This window comes from Sporothrix schenckii, assembly GCF_000961545.1.
Source record: "Sporothrix schenckii 1099-18 chromosome Unknown Cont49, whole genome shotgun sequence".
NCBI classification, from domain to species: Eukaryota; Fungi; Ascomycota; class Sordariomycetes; order Ophiostomatales; family Ophiostomataceae; genus Sporothrix; species Sporothrix schenckii.
This window is the reverse complement of record NW_015971150.1, coordinates 4,111,731-4,133,179: the sequence shown is the minus strand read 5'-3', so window position 1 is coordinate 4,133,179 and position 21,449 is coordinate 4,111,731. Positions and strand designations below refer to the sequence as shown.

The window sequence follows — 21,449 nt, the reverse complement described above, 5'->3', positions numbered from 1 at the left end:
GGGTTGGGTTCGGTTCACCTGAGGCTGACATTTTAGAACCTACTTATATACTAACTTCCATACCTTCAAACTATAAACAAGTATATCTACTCACATTTTCGGTTTCGTTTCTTTGTGAACTTATAAACGTTTCTTCTCGAATTCGTGAGAACCACGAAGTTCGTCATCGTATTGCACTGCTCCGCCAACGTATCTGTCTGCATACAGCACACAGTCGTGTGCTGCCGTACTGGAGCGTAGAAAATATTATACACTGGTTCGAAGGCGATTATGAACGGTAAAGGAACAAAATGGAAAGATTCTAACGAGCAATATGGAATTAAACTTAGGGATAAGCGAGCATGGTGTGAAGGTCAGTGGCAGAGTGGTTACAATTCGTTGCAAGCTTTCTTATCAAGGATCCCAGCTTGTTGCGTCCTCCACGGGGAGCTCGTTACGGTATGAATACTGACTGCTCACAGAAATTGTGTTAAAGATCGCATGACGAGGCACGGAGGAGTGAAACGAGTGACCTGCGCCTGCGTCAGGTGCTGTTGCTAGCCCAACTGTTTCTGCCTTTTTTCCGCCGGAGGGAGGGGGGGCTGCAGAGTGCATTGTGAAATCTGATAATTCCAACAACCCTAACATCCTAAACCACTTGCTAAAATGCAACAACAGACTTCCCATGCTGCTTAGTGGTCATATCAGATCCTCCTGAGTAGACTCGACGGCACCGGCCAGCAGGCGGTTGGCGCTGGCTACAGTCGAATATCTGCAGAGAAAAAATTACGGAGACAGGAGCCGGCCAAAAGCTCCATGGAAAGATCCAAGCGGCGCCGTACAACCTCTACTGGATCAGACAGGGCCTGACAACCGCCAACCACAACTTGGTTGGCGAGAAGACCGTCAAGCCGAGCTGTGAGTCCAGGGATGGTGGCAGATGACGTCACTACATCGAGTAGAAGAACTATCAACGTCAATGTCCAAAAAAACGCCCTACAAAGCCGCGAAAAGAACGTACAAAGTATTCGTCCACACAATAGGTACGTTTATACTGTGACTCAACGTCAGGTATCTGTACATGCGTAGGTGCGCATTGAACGGATAAACTTGAGACAAAGTACGATTTATGGACGCGGCACTTGCAACTACCAGGGTGGGGCAGGTGCTTGGAATTGGACTGGTCTCGGCGTTAGATCGGATATCCAAAGTAGCGCCGATAAGTGCCTGGAACTTAAAAGAGCGCAAAGCCGACAAACGTTACGTTGAACATAACATCTATTCAACCAATTCATAACGTGCCTCAACTCGGCCCACCTCCGCAAAAACTCGCCATGTCGTCCTGGTTATCACGTTTGGCAGCGGAAAGCGGCCTAACCACCGTCCTGCAGTACGGTCGCGATGCCAAACTTCTGTGCGCTCAGCGCTTCGTGCGGCTTTTCGCATATGGCGCGTCGTTCCTAGTCTTGGTCCCGTTTCTCGCCAGTTTGGGCATCCCCGATGCACGCATTGGTCTCTTTATGACGCTAACGATGCTCGGTGATGTTGGCATCAGCCTTCTTCTCACGGCTATCACTGACCAAGTCGGTCGGCGGCTCATCCTTGCAGCCGGAACTCTGCTCATGGCCAGCAGCGGTGTTGTCTTCGCCCTCAGCGACAACTTTTGGGTTCTTCTTTTGGCTAGTATCGTGGGTGTCATCAGCCCTAGTGGAAACGAGATCGGACCATTCCGCGCCGTTGAGGAGTCGGTCCTCGCTCAGTTGACGCCCTCGTCGCATCGCTCTGACATGTTTGCTTGGTACACACTGTTTGGCACGGCCGGCACTGCCCTTGGCTCGTTAGCGAGCGGGACCATTGTGCAGGTTATCCAAGATAGAAACGGCGAGACCAATGCAGCCTATCGGATCATCTTTTTCCTGTATGCTGCAATTGGCCTTGTCAAGTTTCTGTTGACGTTGGCTTTGACGTCCGCGGTGGAAGCAGCCCCGGCTCGTCCCGCACCGACGCCATCGTCCGAACCAAATGAACGGAGCGGCTTGCTCTCGGGGGAAGGCACGACCGACGAACCTGCTGCCGCGGCTCCCACTTCAAAAGGCGGCATCTTTCAACGTTTCTTGGACCTTTTCCCGACTATCTCACACGAGTCACGCAATATCCTTTCCCGCCTCGTCTTGCTATTTGCCCTGGACTCGTTTGCTTCGGGTATGGCATCGCCGTCCTGGATCACTTACTTCTTCATCACCGTACATTCTTTGGCGCCGGCCATCTTGGGAACACTCTTCCTCGTCACAAACATTTTCGCTTCGTTTTCGAATCTCTTGGCACTGCCACTAGCCCGCCGACTCGGCCCACTCAAGACCATGGCCTTTACCCACCTCCCGTCGGCCCTATTCCTGGGTCTTGTTCCGGTTCCGCCAGCATCAGGATCAGTTGGAACGCCTCTCGCCATGGCTTTCCTTGCGTTGCGAGCATGTACGCAGAGCATGGACCAGGCACCCCGGCAGGCCTTTTTGTCGGCCGCCGTGCTGCCCGCAGAACGGACTGCCGTGATGGGTGTCGTCAACACGGTGAAAACGTTGATGCAAGCTGGGGGTGTTGGATTCTCAGGTGTCTTGGCTGGTCGTCATCAGTGGATTCTGCTTCTTGGTGGTGCAGGTGCGTTGAAGGCGTCTTACGACCTTCTCCTCTTATGGAACTTTTCGCATCTGCGTCCCCGGCAAGAGGAACATTCGGAGTCTGCTTGAGTGTTGCCCGAGATAAATATTCTGTGATCCAGTATACTTTATTCCTACATAGACAAATCTACCCCCGGCAGTTCCATTTTCCCAAAATCTACTCAATGGCCAGCTCCTCGACCGGATATTTTTCGTCGTCCAGAGCCTGGCCGTGCATGAAGCCATGCAAGTACGCTTCTCCGACGAACGAGTAGTTGCCGTTCTTTTTCTTCTTCAACACGTAAGCCGTTCGTCCGCCGTGCAGGATGGCCACAAAATATCCCGTCGCGGCAGAAACCGGTGCCAATCCGAGGTATCCCTTCTTCGTTACGAAGATCTTCCTGCCGTAGGCCGCTGCGCGCACTTTTTGCCCATACAGGTCATGGTTGTCTTTCTGGATCCGAATATCGTCCTCCGTCATTTTATCCTGGCCGAGATGCGGTTCGACGGACTGTAGTCGACGGAAGGCAGTGTACAATTCTTCAAGATTCACCGGTTCCAACTTGCCGCCCATCTCTCGCGGAGGGAAATTTGCATTGGCTATAAGCGTTTTTTGAAACGCAGTCCGGATGTCTTCACCTGTGACCGGGTACGATTTCAGCTTGAGAGCCATGTGCTCCCACATGGTCCACCGGCGGTGGCGCGAGAACCGATATAGAAACTCGTCTTTGTCGATTTTCTTCGAATACCAGTCGTTGCTTACCTGGCCATATCGTGCGTGACTAAACATGAAGTGGGATTCACCGACAGTGGTGATTTTGTCCAAGATGCGACCTTGCAGATGCAGGACTTTATTGTCTTCCGAGAATCGAATGTTCGGTGCAGATGAGTCTCCTGCGACCGTGCCAGCGTGGAGCCAGGGGCCCTCGGGCGTGAAGAGAAAACAAAACTCGCGCGGGGCGCACGACCAGTCCGGTGCCCAAGACGGCATATCAGGATGAACGCGCCACACGCTGTCAGAGTTGAAATTCAAAATATCAAGACTTTGCGCCAAAAGAACCCGAGCCGTATCAGAAAAGACAGTGCTAGGGCTCTTGTGGTAGTCTGGACGAAGAGCTGGATCGGGAGGGACATCCTTGGATATGTTTAGCATGGCAAACACTTTGTCGGCGGCATTTGTGGCCAAGCAAGTGCGCGAACTGATAAGTTGCGTCACCAGACTGGCATGGTTATTGGTCTGGTATTGGCTGCGGGCGGTCCGAAGTGCCAGTACGCGGTCTGCACTAAGACCCGTCCTGGATCCGAGGGCAGTGTTGTGTAAGTAGTCACACAGGTCGCAGAAGGCATCGAAATCGATGGTGTCCGAGCCACAAACGACCAATGCAACTTTTGGGACGGCGACTTCTTGGACGACCCAGATGCGTAAAAACCACTGGCGCCAGAAAAGTGCGTCGAGTGCCAACCATGCCGGATCATCCTGTTCGGGGAGGCCGCGTTCTACGACATCTTGCTCCATGGTGTACTTGCGGTACATCTCACCACCACTGTTGCTGTCGCTATGTGCCTTGCGATCGGCTTCCATGACGCCAGTGATCTTGGTCATCAGCTCAAATGCGAGGTGGCTTTGGCTGTAAGCAACGCCGAGCCACACGACCACTCTCGCAGCCCTTTTATAGACTAGGTCCATGAAGAGAACTTGCGACCCCCGCTCCGGAAGGTCCTGCTGGTTGATGCATAAAGCATCCACCCACAGCAAACGATCCTGGTCGGGCTGACGAAATTGCTGCAGAGCACTGATGAGGTTCGGGGTGACGTCAATCGCTTTCCCGTCGATTGTAATCCAGTGACGTTCCTTTGCATCGCCCCAGGTGTATGAAAGTGCTTCAAAGGGAGCTGGCAGATCATCGATGGACCAGGTCAGAAGGGAGCAGCTGATGGGATCCGTACGAGACGGCGCCGGGTGGATCTGCAGCATCCGGAACTCCCTGGGCCCTAGGCCAGTATATTCGTATCTCGGGTCATTCCTATCAATCGTATAAGCGGTTTGCACATTGATGGTGGGACAAGGGCAGTCACCAAAGCGCAATACAAGATACGTACTGCGACATGACCTCCTGGACGTCCAGAACCAACTTCTCTTTCAGAGCATGACGGGCGTGCAGCTCATGTCTCTTGACCGGGTCGAAGCCGTTCCGAGTTAACATCCACTTTTCTGTTTTTGGCACGACGTGCCCGTAAATGTGAAAGAAAGGGCGCCAGGCCGCCGGGATGTAGTCCATGTTAGGCATCTTGGGGTGCGAAGAAAGGAGAAAGTTAAAAGTCGCGCATAACGAAAGTTGTGGTTGGGGAAAATTCGGCAGGATGCATGAGTAAAACAGAATTTCACAGCCAGTCGTGACTGCCACCTGTGCACTGCATTTGTACATTTGCAGACAGTCGAGTTCAGAGAGCGGGGGTCTTGGAAGGATCGTTGTAGGATCAGCCTAGTCTACAGCTCTGGCTCGGTACCAACTTTCTAGTGGTTTGTCCACAGTCACAAAGCACAGCTGAAATGGGCATTTCTCTCCAGTTCCCGTGCCACGTATGTCGTATGTGATGTATCCTTTTCCGAAATCAAAGACTGGGACGACGAACACCGTTCTCTAACAAATTGTCGCTACCTGTGGTGGTCGGGAAGCCATTTGGTCCTTTTCCACAAGTGCAGCGTACAGCCGAGAAATACGCTGGTGGGCCATTGCTGCATCAAACGCATCTGTAGCTCCAACCAGACGTGCATATTCGAGAATGCTAACAATTGTCATGTCAGCGTACCCAGACTGGGTGCCCTCGATAAACGGCCCTTCTAGCCCATTTCCTTCGAGCCAGTCCGCAAATGCCTGTAGGCGCGGAGTTGCAGTCTCCAAGAGCTTATCTTGGGGGCGCTCAGCCACCCAAACATCGAGCGGCTTGCCCCAGCGCGCCTGTCTCTTGGCTAAAAAGCCCTCTCGGCTGCGGGGCGACAGCATACTGGGGACATGGCCGACGGCGACTTGCAAGATCGGAGCCAGTGCCGGGCCGAATATGGCGCGCGCCTCCGTGGCACGTGGCGAGGCAAAGGGCAGAGGTGGGTTGGGGACGAGAGTATCGAGCTTGGCAATAATGCGCGCTGGCTCCATAAGATACTCGTCTGGGTCGCTGTTTAGGCCGCCACGCGAACGAAAAAGAACAACAGGGATTTCGTACCGCTCCACAGGGTCGTCCTTGGGCAGGAGGCTGGTGGGCTCAAATGTGGCTTCGATGTCCGGGTACTCCAGCGGCACGATGGCGTATGGTAGCCCTTTTCGGTGGAGGGCGTAAAGCACGCGCAGCGTGTGGTGCGACCAGATTGGGATGTCTTGGCCAGGCGTGTCGTATACCACGATGTCGGGCAAGGAAGGGGCAGCCATGATTGATAGAAGTTAGACGGTGTGGCCCTACGAGAAAAGAGGTCAGCGAGGATACGGAAGAGCTCGAGATGCGGAAGGAACGTGATGATCGTGGGAAGTATGTGCGGGGACTGTAAAATGCCGTTTCAAATCACATGATGTCAGTTTTCGTCGCGTTTCATGATGCACTGGAAAGTGGTGGACAGAAGCCCTCGTCCAGGAAATCCAATGGGATGATCCGCTAAAGTACACTTCAGCGAAGGCGTAGCACCCTAACAGCCAAACAGTGTTTACATACAGGCTTGCGTCAGCAAAGAAACACCCCGGCGCATCCAAGGGCCTGCGCTGCAAGGTTGGGCTCCCAGCGACGTGGAAGAAAATGCTCAGGGCGACAGTCGCCAGCTCCTTGGTTCCAGGAAGTTGGCCGCTGCACACGACACGGTCAGTCTCCTCTCGTGCCGCCTCGGAAACATAATCATGGCGAATGCGAAGATGCACCGCATTGTGTCTAGTCAGTGTCGATGCACACCAATCTTCGTACAACGTTCGTGCAGCACGACTGCGCTGAGGCAAAATGAGCCTGGTCGTTGGCACAATCCACACGAGCATCGGAATTTTAACTGGGATTCACTGTATTTCGCAGATCCTACGAGTTTGCTTTTAGTGTACTTTTTTCTTTGTTTCTTTGTTTTCGCGTGTCATATTTTTAATTTTGGCGTTCACTTGACGTGCACGACGAAAGTTGGCCGGTTCCTTTCAGGCCGCATCGCATGCTGCCTTCACAATACTTGTCATTGAGGAGTGCTTTGAATAGCGTACCACCGACATGTTCCATGTTTACACGCGCAGACGGCGAAGTGTCTTGGCTGCAGTTTTATCGCACTACATTTCAAGCCAGGTTAGTATTTGCATTTAACCACGAACACACGTAGTACTCGCTCCTCAGCTCTCTGCATTCCAATTGTTGACTTACGCGAGACAAGGTCGAGTTGACGTAGCTGCACTGGAGACCGGCTTCGCACTGGAAACTTCCTGACCAGGTATTGCCACCGCACTGGGCGCCCTCTTTACCCAGGACCGGCGCATGTAGTGAGCTAAGGCGCTCAAAGGCACGCTCCGCCACAGTCACGATCGCCGCCGACGGGTTTCCGGTAACGTGGCCAGGGAAAATGGAAGCATCGACAACAAAGAGGTTGTCCGTGCCGTACACCTTGGTGTCGAGGTCAACAACAGCTGTGCCGCCAAGACGGCCGTCATCAAGACCCATTTTGTTTGTTCCTGTAAAGCGCTGTTAACGGCTGCAACGGTGTCATCGAAATTAAACCGTACATCGACTCACCGATCCAGTGGTTTGCGCGACGCTTGGCCGGCGTGTTGGGGAGCGAGTTGACGTATTCCGCAACGGTCTGGTTCGGCGCTGGGGTGATCCAAGTGATGTTGGGCACATTCTTAAGCGCGGCCTGCAGGTTCTGGATGCCCTTGATGACGACGTCCTTGTCCAGATCGTCGTGCAGATACGGCGGGACAGAAACAAACGTGGTCAGGCGACGAGTGATGACCATGCGGCCACGGGACACTGAGCCACGACCGAGGTACTGGCTCATGATCATGGATGTGTTGGTAGATCCCTCCACACGTGACGTCCACTGTAGTTGGCGGACAATGCCGTCGTCGCCCTTGATGGCCTCCCAGAACTACGTAGATTTCAATAGTTAGATGCATGCTAAGTATGTGGTATGTCCGGTCATATAAAGGCAATTATATAAACCTACCATGGGACCAATATTGGGTGCTGACTGTGCAAGAATGCCCGTGCGGTTCTCTTTAATGCCGTTAGATCAACGTGTGCTATCCATAGGGTTAGAGGGTATTACGTACTGAGGTAGCTGTCTTCATCTGACACGATGGGCTTGGTCCAGGCTTCGTAAAAATCGTAGAAGACCACATCAGGGTGCGAGATCTCCGTGTCAGTCTAATAAAGTCAGTATACACATCCGTGCGCACATGTTTATCCCCATTATCCTCGCTGATACCTGGGAGGGAAAGAAAGCGACGTACGTTAACGTGGTCGTTCAAGTTGTAGCCAACCGGAAGATCGATCCAGGAGGTTGCGTTGATCATGGTCGGGCCGTCAGGCGAGTTTTTGACGACAGAGAGCTGGTCAGCCGGGCCAATACCGCTGCGCAGAAGCAGCTTAGCAGATGCAAAGGTACCAGCCGAAGAGATGACACGGCCTGTGTTGGGCGTCACGTAGACATTGCCAGAGTATCCGTCCGACGTGCATTCGAGCTCCACACCAGTAATGTGGCCGCCGTCGCGAATAAGGCGGCGCACAGGTGTGTTCATCCACAGGTTGAAGTTGCCACGCTGCGAAGCACTGACAAGATACGTACCCATCGGGCCACTGCGCTCTCCGCCGGAAAACATATACGTGGTGTGACCGTATGTGCGGTTCTTCTGGTCCGGATGGTCGTTGGGGATGACGTAATTCCAGCCCGACGCATTTAGACCCGACGCAATAACATCGAAGCCTTGGTGCATATACAGCTTACCGTCCATCGACGGGGCAATCGTGCCTGGTATCCGTTGGAACACACGGCTCGTAGCGCCTGCCATGTCCTTGCTGCGCCACCCATCGGGGAAGTTGTAGTCCCAGTCAAGAGGATTTGCACGCCACCACAATCCGGCGTTGACCGCCGTACCACCTCCAAGCACACAGCCCTCCATCTGCTCCGTATCTGTGCACGCAACACCAACCGAGTCGACCCAAATTTGGTTGCACAAGCCGGGCACGTCAAAGCGCGTCAAATTGGTGTTGTTCAGCCAGTCAGGGCGCATGACGCCTCCCCAGCGACCAGACGAAGGCGGGCCTTTCTCGATCAGCAGTACGGATTTACCAACCTGCGACAGGCGGTCGGCCAGGGGAATACCAGCAGCGCCAGCACCGACGATAATGTAGTCGTACGTCTTGTTCGGAGCTGGTTTACATGGCACGATTGGGGTCGGCGTTGGTACCGGCACTGCGGTTGTCGCAGCCGGAACAGAAGCAGACGACGAGGCCGAGGCAGACTCAGAAACAGATGCCGATGCTGTGCCAGATGATGTTGGCTCCGGGGTGGGTGTGGCAGCAGGGATGTTGACACAGTCGGTGGAAACGACATGGGTAGCCATTGCAGCCCATGAGGCGTACGAGGGGTGAATGGCGTTGGTCAGATCAACGCCGTACTGGCTGTACCCCGAGTCGTGGAATCCAAAGGTCATCTTGCTCGGGCAGCTCGCTGCATCCGGGCCCCTCACGGCCAGTGCTCGTCCGAACAGAAGCGTTCCGGAGGTGGTGTTAACAGTCTGGGTTGTGGTTTCGGTTGTTTTCCAGGAGAAACAGTTCTGGCACCGGTAGATGACCTCGAACATGGTCTCATTGACAAACGATGAGATCTGCGTCAGCTTCGCATCGCCGATGTATTCTGTGGGCATCGTCCATTTCGTTGCGTAGCGGAACGTCGTCATAACTTGGCCGTTCCAAGGCCACGCTACCAGCAGCAGGGAGTTTGTCATCTGGCCCTTGTCGCCATGTGAGATGCCACACCAGCCGGTGAGCGATGTGTTTGTGCTTTGACACCTCTGAAAAAGCGGTACGTTAGTCATTATGGTGAAAATCAAATTTAGAGCGAAGGAAATGCAAAGACTTGAATGCAGTACGAAAGTGAAATTAAAAGTATCTGTTAATAGGTATTGGTCTGTTGGCTTACCAAAATTCCAATGTACTCATTGGCATCCTTTTTCAGAGCATTGTCAGGCAAGACAATGCCAAAGTTGTAAAACCCTTGGGCTACCTCCCCGGTGCTGGCATCGACAATGGCATCGATTCCATACATACCAAAGGTGATATTGGTCGAATCATCCTTGTACTTGCTGACAATGGTCGAATCCTGGGCCAAGCATGGTTGGACCCAGAGCGAGGAGTATGCAACAAGGGCGGTTGCAATGCGCGTGATGAGACCCATGATGACTAAACGAACGAAAGACAAGATCGAGCGAGCAAAAGTTTGCTCGAAGGGTGTGACTCGAGCTACAAAGCGAACATCAGAGGTCAAAGACAAAATAGGCAGCACTGGAAGGTCCTGCCTACTTATGAATAACATTTGGCCTCTGAGATATCAGACATTGTCCACTGTTTTGGCAGGCGGCAGAGCTTATTTTCCACCACTCATTCTCCCTGTCTAATCTCTCCATGTGTATGGCTCTCCATGGATTCAGTCTCCGCGGTTCCGGGGAAAGTGCGGAGAGCTTGATTGAGCTGGCCCATATTGACGACCGTTCTTGTGGTACTGTTGAGCCCAAATGATGGTCCACACGTGCGAAATTGATAATGGTGGTATTTTAGATAAGTATAGACGGTAGAGGGTGTGCGGTAGACTACGAGCGGAGGTTTTAGGCAAAGACCGAGAAAGCCAGCTCGGTATATATGTCGGAAGCATGTGTCCTTTAGCAGCTACAATAAGCTAGAGTGTGTATATAACGAACGTGGACCTCATGAGATATTCACTGACCATACCAGTGCAGCTCCATGGAGCAACAATCGACTATGAGCAGCTTCTCGTGACTCGTTGTCAAGCAGATTATCCTGATAACACTATATACGACTGCCGGTCTGTTGGATCGGATCCAAAGCTTGTCGGCTTGTTCCAATTCTTGGCCGCTTTCGCACACATTGTTTTCTAATACTGTGCTCCTTCGGTTCATTCTTTCGTATATCGGTTTTCACAGGCAGTATATAGACAAGGATCTGCCCCGACGGGATGGATATCCGATTTAGCAGGTCCGGCTGAACAAAAGCAAACATCAACTTAGAGCATCTGGAACACAGCGTCATTGATATATTATATACCTATAAATAAGCAAGGCTTGCATTGGGGCCTGGATAAATATCATCTGCCCCCCTAATATCGGTACCACGGTGCATCTTAGCGGCATAAAATGATCTCGATGATTAAAAGTAGCCACAGATCCCGCCTTGGCCCGTTGTCGTAAAATAAGGTAATATGACTCATCAACACACAATCACAGCAGCATTTCAGTCTCGAAAGCGCCTTCAAAGGCACGGTGGGCGAAAGAAGTGTATGAAATGGAGTAGCCACTTAGACGTACTTTGGCTAAAGGGCCTCCTTGGCAATAAACCATGTCACTCTCCATCGAGGCATGCGGCGGCCTTGGTGGCTGTACAGAAACTTATTTTACGCCCGTTTAACTCGTTCAGAATCCCTTTCATATGTATGAGGACGGTCCGTCGGGCCAAATGTCAAGTCAGGTGCAGATGCCAAGCGGCTGTGGCGGTCAAATGCAACATTTTCTTGTCGCCGTTGTTGCCGTTACTGTTACTGCAGTTACGTCCGTTTCTCTAGATAATGGTGACAAATATACAAGCACATGGAAATAAAATCAACGGGGCGGTTTGAGTTGAGCGTAACTGTAGATATTTGAGAAAAAAAAAAAATTTCTTTCGCAGAGTCCTACGATGAGACTATCGTTAAATCGGCCAATGTCATTCGGTGTTTTGTTGACATTAGGTTTCTGCGGTACAAATATCGTCATTGACAACGCTAGGATGCGAGTCGCTGCCATCTCCACCTGCACAGAAAACGGCTGATATCTCTTGCGGGAGCAGATAGTCGCTCTCCACGTGGCTCGATCAGTCAACGGCGTCCAGCTGTACATGGAATGAGGCCTAAATCATGGGTCAGTAGAAAAACAAAATCCCACGACGTACAGCATCCCCGGCATCTACACGTCTTCCGACCAAGGCCTCTTGATTAACAACTATGGCATGACAGGAAAGTACATCTTCCCAGGTAAGATTCAACTGTCTCCGTATAATAATTTTCTGGTGTTCATTCTGATAAATATACAGGTCCACGTCCATTCTCCTCGACCTAAATCGCAGCATGGTGCTTCATAGCTACCGTGCCTACGATTATCATTGTTGGGACTGGACGCAGGACTGCAATCAGGTCATCATTCACTTTCACTTAAATCCATGTCGTTTATACCAAAACGCGCATAGTTCAATTTGCCGTTTTTAACAAAAATGAAATACATACTTTACGAGGAACAACCAAAGCCATACAACATTAACAAAGGGGCAAACAAAAACACTGTGTTCACATTCGTTTGTTGATTAGTCATCCACACAGGATATGTGCACCTTGCCGTGGTAGCGTATTCAGGCAGGCGCGTCATCGCTGCGGTCTGAAGCTCGGCGCAAGTGCGCACGGAAGAATAGTGAACACAAAGATTGCTTCCGGAATCACAACACATAGGCAACGCAAGAGACCAAGGTGACGACTATGTGTGGCCGATATGTTCTAGCTCTGGTATGTTGACAGTTGATGGAATGCTTCGGCCGGTTCTTCTCAAGCCCCAATGTATGCCAGAGTCCAATGCGTTATTGTGCTAACATTCCCAGCGCTATGGCCAGGTGCACGACGTCTTGCAGGAGCACGGCCTGCCCGCCGACGACTTCCACGAACAGCACGGAGGATGGGGACAGGACGATTCCGATGACGCGCAACAGGACCACCGAAATGCTGAGGGAAATGACCTCGCGCACGACACAGAGGCTCCGGGAAATGCGGATTCTTCCAAAGGAGGAGATGCCATATTCCAACCTTCGTACAACTTTGCGCCGGGCTACCACGGTATCGTCCTCCGGCCTGTCTTCCCTGGGAAGCAATCCGACAAGCCAAGCACACCGACCAACAAAGTCAAAGTTGGCGAGAGGAAGGCCGAAGTACATCTCCAGCTACAGGTCATGAAGTGGGGCCTTGTGCCATTCTGGATGAAGAAACGTCCAAACTACTCGGCCATGCTCAAGACAATCAACTGCCGCGCCGACTCACTTGCAGCCGGTACGGGCATGTGGGCGCCGCTCCGCGGACGCAAGCGGTGCATTGTCGTGGCGCAGGGCTTCTACGAATGGCTCAAAACGGGCCCAAAGAGCGCGTGCCACACTACATCCGAAGGCGAGATGGACTACCGCTGCTGCTGGCCGGGCTGTGGGACAGTGTAGTGTTTGAGGACGGTGAGGCCGGCGAGAGCGGTAAAGACGGCACCGGAACGAAGACGTATACATACACAATCATCACGACAGACTCTAACAAGTCGCTGCGGTTTTTGCACGACCGCATGCCTGTTGTGTTCGACTACCAGTCACGCGAGCTGCAGATGTGGCTGGACCCGACGCACGACGCGTGGTCGAACGAGCTGCAGACGCTGCTCCGGCCGTGGCCCCGAATGGCGGAAGACGACGGCGCGGCTCTAATCGTCGATGTAGTGAGCAAGGATGTCAATAAAGCCGGGCACAGCTCGCCAAGCTTCATCGTGCCGGTGGCCAGCGAGAGCAACAAGGCAAATATTGCTAATTTCTTCCGAGGAGGGATGGTGTCGAAGGAAGAAAAGCAAACGAAGCGAGAGGCAGAAGGCGGAGAGGTTGATGCCGAGCAGCCGGTGAAGAGAGCAAAGGTCGTGGCTCCTACGGAGGATGCGATTCCTCCTGCCACAGCGCCAATACCGACGACGCCCGTGAAGAACACCGTGGGCACGCGACCAGCATCCATGACGGCGAGCAGCAGTAAACAGCGTCAGGATACCATGGGAAGCAAAGGGAACAGCAAATTTAAGGCAACGGCTCGCACACCAAGCAAGAAGGCACAAGACGACAAAAGCAGTGGCAGCCAGAAGATCACGTCCTTCTTTGGCCTCAAGAACGGTTAGACATTTGACTGTGAGTGAAAGAATGGAAAATAAAATCAAAGTAATTACAAAAAGTTCACTTCCCACATGTGCCCGTTTGTTTGGCGACGTACTCGCGCTTTCCGCCCATTCCTCCCAGTTTCTCATGCCATCGGTCATGTCCAGCCGAGCACACCCACCTTTTACTATGTTTGTACGAGAGTACACTAGATTTGGCCATTACGTGCGAGAATTTCGCGTGGGATCGTGTGGAAGTTTGTTGTTGGCCGGCTCCCGAATCTGGCCTGGCCCAGGTCTGTTTGCTGGCTAGTGAACCCCCTCGCATCCTTCGCGCGTCTCGCGGAGTACTAAGTGTGATGGTCAACCGTTAGCGGAGCACCCCTGGAGGTTGAACGACGGAAGATTATTCTAGTTGCGTTACAACATATTACACCCAGCACTATGAGAATGGGTTTTGGGGGGATTAAAATGCGTGCCTGCGTGGTCTAACGCTGCTCCTGCTGTTTGCCTGCCCGCCCTGTTCCCCCCCATCGATTTGCAGTCATGCGATTCAACCTCAGCGGCGGTGCATCGTCGTTCCACCTCTCACCTAAACATGCGAGACGGCAGGTGGGGCTCCGCCTTGTTTAGCGTTTCCAGCAACGGAATGGCAGCATGGCCTGGCCTGTTTTCCAAGCAATTGTCAGCACACGCGAATGCCCTATAATACAACTGGACAGACCTGTAGCACAGTGGCAGACCATAGCAGGCCAGTTGGCAGGTCCTGGCCAAAGGACACCAGGTGGGGGCGATGGCCAATAAGATCGCCAACTGCCCAATGACGAGCAATCTGGCGTAGGTGATGTAAATGGACTTTGCGCCGTATAACACAGGTCGCCTTCTTTTCCGTGGTTGGTCATTTTGTTACTTTTGGTGTGTTTTGTTTTGCAAACGAACTTCAGTCTGTTACTGTCCTCGCGGAGCTAAATCTGCGTCTTTCGTTTTCTCCTCATTTGCTCGAACTTCTTCTCTTCCTCTTCTATTCATCTTTTGTCTTTCTTTCTTCTCTTTTGTTTTTTTCTCTTCAAGCTCTTGACTTGCCTCTTATCTCTTGTTTGCCCGACCCTTTCCTCTCCACGCCATCTTCGTCTTACACGAAAAACCCGTCTCCCACGCACTCCCTTTCGGCACCCCGTCGGGCTTCGCTTCCGAACCGACAAGGCAGCCTTAGATGTACAGACGTCACAAACGAAACACAACAAGAATCGACTGTCCTCCACAAAAGGCACGAGTTTCATAGAGCCAAGCAAGCAAATCTACAGCTTACTGTTGCTTCACTTTTATCTACCTCCGCCGCCATGTCGCCCACTTACACCATGTCCGCACATCTGTGCAAGCAAATCTACGCATCATGGCGCCAGACACACGATTCCTCCTCTACTTCCTCCTCTTCCTCCCTGTCCTCGTCCTCCACAACCATCACCTGCGACGGCAGCCAACCCGGCGCCGCAAAAGACGGCAAGCATTTTTACCACATATCCACATCCGCCCTACCCAGCTACAATAAGTTGTATACCCAACGCTCAGTTTCGCCTCAGAAACGTTCCATGGACAGCGATCGAAGTTCCAACAGTCACGAAGAGCGATAGTTGGGGGTGGATGTGTGACGTGTGAGGGACGGGATTTAACTTCGCATTTCTAAGTTGCATTGCCTGTCCCATTGTGTCGTTTGCTTGCTTTCCTTCACTACCTTGAGATTCCCATCTCATACGGCGTTTGGGTTCTTCTAGCGATGACATACCATTCCATTCCATAGTTCAGTACAGTAGCATCAATGCATGTTCATTTAATCAACAGTGAACACCGTGAAAATTGAAAGCTTTTTAATAAAAATTAAAATAAAAACCATAGAGAAATGATGTTGGATAAACTGCTGTCGTTCGCCAATGCATAAGAAGCATATTCTCGCTGTTTGTAGCCGATGTCTGTGGTAATGCCACGGCGCTGTATGGACACAAATGTGTTCAAAAAAACTTGTACGGAAAGTAATGTGTTCAAGATGAAAAAGGAAGCTGCAAGTATTTCGAAATAGTAAAGCACCATCTCTTACGACAGCAGATCGTCCCCGCCACTATCCTCGGGTGTAATATCCTCCGCCATAGTGCTGCCCTGGATGCGGCGCTTGGCCTCGATCTTGTCTTGCTCCGTAACCTCTGTCTCGTTCTTGGGCATATCCTGTCTCCACTGCGGCTCGTTAGGAGAATGGCCAACCGACATGCCCACCCGGATCAGCGTCTCCAGTGCACCGCTCGAGTTCTCCACAAGGTCGTCGTCAAACTTCATGCGGCCCTCTTCAAACAACAGCACCAGTGTGCTGCCGCCAAACTTGAAATAGCCCAGCTCCTCTGCACGCTTAACTTGCTCACCCTCTTTACGCGTAATCACCGTGCTACCCACCATCATCGCGCCCACACAGACAACCATCACACGCCCGTGAGTCTCGCTCTCAATCGGCACAACTACGCGCACGTTCTCGCCGTACACGTCTAGTGCCGATCGGATCGCCATGGGGTTGACTGTGTAGTACTCGCCAGCAATCAATCTCGGCTTGCCCAGAACACCGTCGACGGGAATGTGAAAGCGGTGGTAGTCTTGCGGTGCCAACCGGAAGATACCGAGCGCGCCATTCTCGTATCGACTGGCCTCGTCTGCAGACACGTCACCCAGAAGGCGTTTGACAGAGAACTCGCGACCTTTGATCCACACTTTGGTAGCCGCATCGACGCGGTTGAACACGACAGATCGGCAGTCTGCTGGAGACACAATAATGCGAGGGTTGTTTGGAGCCGAACAGGGCCGTGCGTCCGGCTTCAGGGCCCGATAGAAGAACTCATTGAACGTCTTAAACTCGTCTAGAGGAAGAAGGACTTCCGACATGTCCAGTTGGTGGAAGTTGATAAATTTTTGAATCTCTTGTTTAGAGATAGGGTCGTCATACTTCCGTCCCTGCTTGACGCTGAGGCCCTTGAGAAGCTTGCGGACTGCATAGGCCAGGGTTAGTATACAGCTTATGTGCATAGCAAATATAAATATACAATTACAAAAAAAATGTTGGAGTGGGCCCGGCGGCACAACTTACTTCGCTTGTTCTCCATGTTGTTCGATCGCAGGCCTTTGTAAAGAAGTCGAATGCCGAGGCGCACGTACACACTCATCTTCTCCTCGTTAATTTGGCCCGTTATACGGTCCTGAACAAGGATGTTCGCCGAGTTGGCTCCAATCTTGTAACCACCGTACGAAATCTTCGTGATCACCTTGGAGTACCACTTGCGCTGTGCCTGGCTGGAGGTGACAAACCCGCCCATGACCAAGTTGTTCACCTGCCGCCAGTCTTGGCTCGCACAGGTGGCAATGTGGGTGATGATGTCGGCATCCTTGCGCTTGTTGAGACGCGGCTGGTGGCAGATTGGGCACTCACGAATTTCCACAACATGCTCCTCTCCACCGCGTTCATCGAGGTCCTCACGGCCCAGCATCTCGGCATCATATGAATTCTGGGCAGGGATCTCTGGGCTACCTGACGCGCTTGTCAAAGATGCCGTGGGGGCGTCGGCTTCGGGAACGCTTGCTGACTGCCCTGGAATAGCAAGAGACACGGCGGGCTTGATCTTCTCGACGACGCTGTCAGGAAGCGCATCCTTGATTTTGTCCGTAACTGACAACGACTGCTGAGGCTTCGGTTTCGCGTCAAGTTGATCCTCCAGGCAAATAACAGTCTCATCAATGGTCAAATCGGCCCAATCGTCGTCGCCACCGCTGCCACTGCCAGGTGTCTTCTTAAAGCGTTGGAAGAAGCTGTCAATGGTAGATTCCCGCAGCGTCGACCCAAGTGTATCAAGCATCGTGCTCAGCTCCACCTTGCTGATCTTGCCACTCTCGTCGGTATCGTACTGCTTCAACATGGCACGCCAAAATTGCTGACGCAGGGCCGGGTAGGGCATGTACTTCGCCCGGATAAACAGTTGCGGGTTGTGCTTGTCCTCCCACTTTTCCAGGTTCTTCATCTTTAGTGGTAGTGTGAATGTTGTGAAGCCTGGTTCATCACTGTCTACAGCACCCGACTCGCCCATTGATGATGTCGGTGAGCTGCCACTACAAGTGTTCCCTTCAGCGGTCAGTAAACCGCCTCCGCTAATCTGCTTTGTGAGGCCAGGTGACGCCATTGGGTCAGAAACAGCGACTTCCGACGGGGTTGTCACCTGGGGCGTGTCTGTGATGTCGCCTTGCGGACCCGACGGGTCTGACACGCCAGAGCCTTCGGGGGCCTGGTACTCGAGTGCAGTTGCTCCACTGCTCATCGCAGAGGCGGAAGGAGTCTTTGTCGGGGTTGGGCGTGACATTTTGGTCAGGCTTTGTGACGAAGACGATCGGGACAGACCGAGGCGCTTGAAGCGTCCACGCTGGGCAAGTGGGACATACTCGGGCGGCTCGCGGAGGTCGTAGAGACCAGTCTCAGGGTCGGCCTTGGGAGCGCGGTCAATGAACTCTTTGAGCGGCAACGATGCAGATGCGATGAAGTCGTTCCCGGAGTACTTGTCACGGTCAATGACGGTGAAGGAGAAGGAGTAGGTTTGCTCGTGGGCCAAGACTTGGTAGATCATTTTCTCGTTAAAGACTGGGTTGAGGTTGTGGTTGATAGTCTTTGTACGGAAAGTCTTGCGGCCAAGTGACGTAACAACAAATGGATCCATGTCAAATGTGGTCTTGATTAAATTAGACTCAGGTGGCAGGTCGGTGATATTCTTGATCTCAAGGAACACAATTCCCAGGACGTCACCGCCACCGTTGATAAATTCGTAGGGGTTCTCGCGCCGCTTTTTCTTGAGTCCCTTAATTCGTAACCGGCGCTTCCGCTTTTCTACCGTCTCTGACTTGGACGGATCTTCGTCCTCCAATGCGGGCTCGTCGTCGTACGCGTCCTCGTCTTCATAGTCGTCGGTATTGCTAGTTTTCTGGGTGAGGGCAGGGGTAGATGTCGGGGCTGGGTTGGAAGATCCGCGTCGGGCACCCAACTTGGGTAGTCCAAGGCCCGGAACGCGGGGGTGTGGCCGCGGTGGGACATCCTCTGGGTCGGGGGTTGTCGCGCGCACAAAAGAATTGAATTTCTCTATGACCTGCTGGCTAGAGGCAGATCGGTCCGTGATATCAAAGAGCGTGAATTGCAAGAGGACCTCGCCAGAGACCACGCCCGTCTTACGACCTGGCCGCTTACTCTTGAGAGGGTACCAGCGAGGTTCTTGCTCCGTCTTGTCGTTGACGAATATCTCTTCTAGGGCCAGGTCGAATTCGCCAAGATAATCCTTCCCAAAGCGGTCCTTGTCCCAGCAACAAACGTCGAGGATCAGGCTGGAGACGCCATTGATGGGCAGCTGGCAGATCTCGTTCCATTCAGGGTTAAGGGTCTTGGACACCGAATGCGTGGCATGTTTCGCATCTCCTAGCGAGAGGACGAGGTACTAGACGGTCGGAATGTTAGTTGACGAGTCAATATGAGAATTTTATGAGTTCGGTGAGACGTACTGGGTCCGATGTGCCTCCCCGGTCTTTTGCGGCCAGATTCCGGGCCTTGATGATGACCACATGAACATGCAGGCCCGTGTCTCGGTTGAAAGCCGGGTCACCTTTGCTGCCACGCTGAGGGCTGGCACTACGGCTGTTGGCAGTCGAGCTGGTGGTCGAGTTGCCTGATGAGGGCTTGAGGCGGTTGGGGATGATGCGCACCATGGCGAAGCTTGCTCAATGGCTCCGGCTTGCGCAGCGAGCCACACAAAAGGTTAATAGTTGGGTGCAGGACAGGATAAGCAATAGAAACAAGAAGCAGTGCGGTCCAGAATCGAGGTCAACGGGGAAGCCAAAGATGACGAGGAAGGGGACAGAAGCAGCCAGGACAAGGAATCTGAGTGGGTCTGCGGGGTTACAGAGGCTGAAAGACAGGAGCACCACGACGCAATAACGGCGGTGAGAGATGTAGAAGCTTTTTCAATCCGCTCCGTTGGGGTCCGTAACGAAGCTTGGTTCTGGAAGACAGAAGGTGAATATGACGGTGCTGGAGCTTCAAAGGTAACGATCGGGCTCCAGTTGAAGAAAGAAGACGTGAAAAATTGAGGGTTAAGAAGAGGAGAGATCGAGGAGCAGCGCAAGGAATCGAAAAGTGCCAATTGAGGAAAGCTAGCTGACTGTACGTCCTTTTGCCGCTCTGCCTTGACAAATGGAGGCGTTTTGGCGGGGTGTGGACAAGGCAGACCTTGTTTTGTCGAGCGAGTCGCGCAGCAGTTGGTGGTAAACGGACGACGGACAAGGGGTCCGAAAATACTTTCGTTGATGCGTCGTAGATTGGATTGTTTGGAAGCTGTTGACACATGAACAAGCACTGGACCCGTAAGGAAAAGACTGGGGGCTACATCGGGATCAGCGGCAACGTCATACTTATATGGCAAGTGCGAAGTATACAACGTACGACAAGTACAGGAGCGGGACAGCTAGGCCAGGGCAGGCACGCAATTTGACATTTGGAATGGGGCTAGAGGAACAGGACAAACACGCCGGGCCTCCCAGAAGTGGAAGGAGCAAACCGCGCCTTGTGAAACAAATACGGAGCTCGGCGAGGAAAGAGGAATCAACAGGCGATGAACAGAGTGACATACACACCATTGCAGTACGGAAGGAGCGGCTGAATTGGCCAGGGCGGGGGGGGGTCGAGTGGCGAGAGGAATATAGCGAGCTGTGCGAGCCAAACGTGGGCGTGTAACCTGACTGATGTAGCAGGATGAGTTGTCAAGTGGAAGGTACAAAGCAGGCGATTCAGATATTACTCTGTACATAGAGCTCAGGCATCCAAGATGGTGTCTAAAACCGGCCGGAAGAAGCAATTGAAACCGTTCAAACCGGTCTTGGCTGTAGATGGCAACAGAAATGAAAGAACCGGCAACTGCGGGACACAACCATCCAGCATCGATCCAAGGCAAATCACGGCAAGCATGGGGTAAAACAAGAAACAATGGATGGGGTCGTGGAGAAAAGCTAAGATGTGGTAGCGAAGGACAAGTGTCTGGCTCCATGATCAGTAGGCCCGAAAAGCTGGTGTTAACCGTGCCTTCCGCTGCAGTGGCATATACTAACAACGTAATCTGTGTTGGGGAAGCGACGTATGAAAAGCGGCAACGACACGAAATGGAGGGGCTAAAGAAACCCTTTTGTTACTATCGCCTGGCTTAGGCCCAAAATCCATACGGAGGCGAACCTGGGGACTCTTTTGGTAGGCTCTAAAAGGGCCGGCTGGCCAGACCAATTTAGGCCAAGCAAAAACGAAGCAAGACGTTGGCCACACGCCAAAACCAATAGAGGACACGAAACAAGTGCAAGTCAATTGTCGCCCCAAATAACAGCATGTCTCACGCTGGTAACGCAGCTGGAGACAACAAGATCACGCTGAAGGATGAGTAAGATGCATGGCCATGGACAGAAAGATGAATGGTGCACTACTGCCTGGAGAAGGAAAGCTGTCTTTCGTTCAAAGGTATGGATATGCTGTTTCGATAGCAAAATAAAATTAGACGCGTGAACCTCTCAAGTCGTGTTCACGTTGATAACGTTTCTTCATTTGCTACCCTCTCCGTGGCCACTT

General features: G+C 52.5%; 6 protein-coding genes across 6 annotated transcripts; 2 read left to right on the top strand and 4 right to left on the bottom strand.

The window, feature by feature from the left end:
- Positions 1-1,313: 1,313 nt before the first annotated feature.
- On the top strand, positions 1,314-2,723 carry SPSK_05277 (MFS transporter; the record flags this gene model as incomplete). The annotated part of the gene is made up of 1 exon (XM_016732027.1): positions 1,314-2,723. One exon carries the CDS (start codon positions 1,314-1,316, stop codon positions 2,721-2,723), a length of 1,410 nt encoding a protein of 469 aa, XP_016583845.1.
- Positions 2,724-2,811: 88 nt separating this feature from the next.
- On the bottom strand, positions 2,812-4,921 carry SPSK_05058 (uncharacterized protein; the record flags this gene model as incomplete). Its single annotated transcript, XM_016731811.1, has 2 exons — positions 2,812-4,657; positions 4,734-4,921. The coding sequence occupies 2 exons, from the start codon at positions 4,919-4,921 to the stop codon at positions 2,812-2,814; spliced, it is 2,034 nt and encodes a 677-aa protein (XP_016583844.1).
- Positions 4,922-5,275: 354 nt separating this feature from the next.
- Positions 5,276-6,058, bottom strand: SPSK_05533 (uncharacterized protein; the record flags this gene model as incomplete). The annotated part of the gene is made up of 1 exon (XM_016732277.1): positions 5,276-6,058. The coding sequence occupies one exon, from the start codon at positions 6,056-6,058 to the stop codon at positions 5,276-5,278; it is 783 nt and encodes a 260-aa protein (XP_016583843.1).
- Positions 6,059-6,874: 816 nt separating this feature from the next.
- On the bottom strand, positions 6,875-10,041 carry SPSK_04896 (uncharacterized protein; the record flags this gene model as incomplete). Its single annotated transcript, XM_016731656.1, has 7 exons — positions 6,875-6,919; positions 7,011-7,315; positions 7,377-7,731; positions 7,810-7,859; positions 7,916-8,009; positions 8,096-9,658; positions 9,787-10,041. The coding sequence occupies 7 exons, from the start codon at positions 10,039-10,041 to the stop codon at positions 6,875-6,877; spliced, it is 2,667 nt and encodes an 888-aa protein (XP_016583842.1).
- Positions 10,042-12,381: 2,340 nt separating this feature from the next.
- Positions 12,382-13,807, top strand: SPSK_05271 (uncharacterized protein; the record flags this gene model as incomplete). Its single annotated transcript, XM_016732021.1, has 3 exons — positions 12,382-12,408; positions 12,501-12,942; positions 12,999-13,807. 3 exons carry the CDS (start codon positions 12,382-12,384, stop codon positions 13,805-13,807), a joined length of 1,278 nt encoding a protein of 425 aa, XP_016583841.1.
- A 2,064-nt stretch (positions 13,808-15,871) lies between these two features.
- On the bottom strand, positions 15,872-19,549 carry SPSK_04847 (phosphatidylserine decarboxylase; the record flags this gene model as incomplete). The annotated part of the gene is made up of 3 exons (XM_016731609.1): positions 15,872-16,806; positions 16,905-19,281; positions 19,346-19,549. The coding sequence occupies 3 exons, from the start codon at positions 19,547-19,549 to the stop codon at positions 15,872-15,874; spliced, it is 3,516 nt and encodes a 1,171-aa protein (XP_016583840.1).
- Between the last annotated feature and the right edge of the window lie 1,900 nt (positions 19,550-21,449).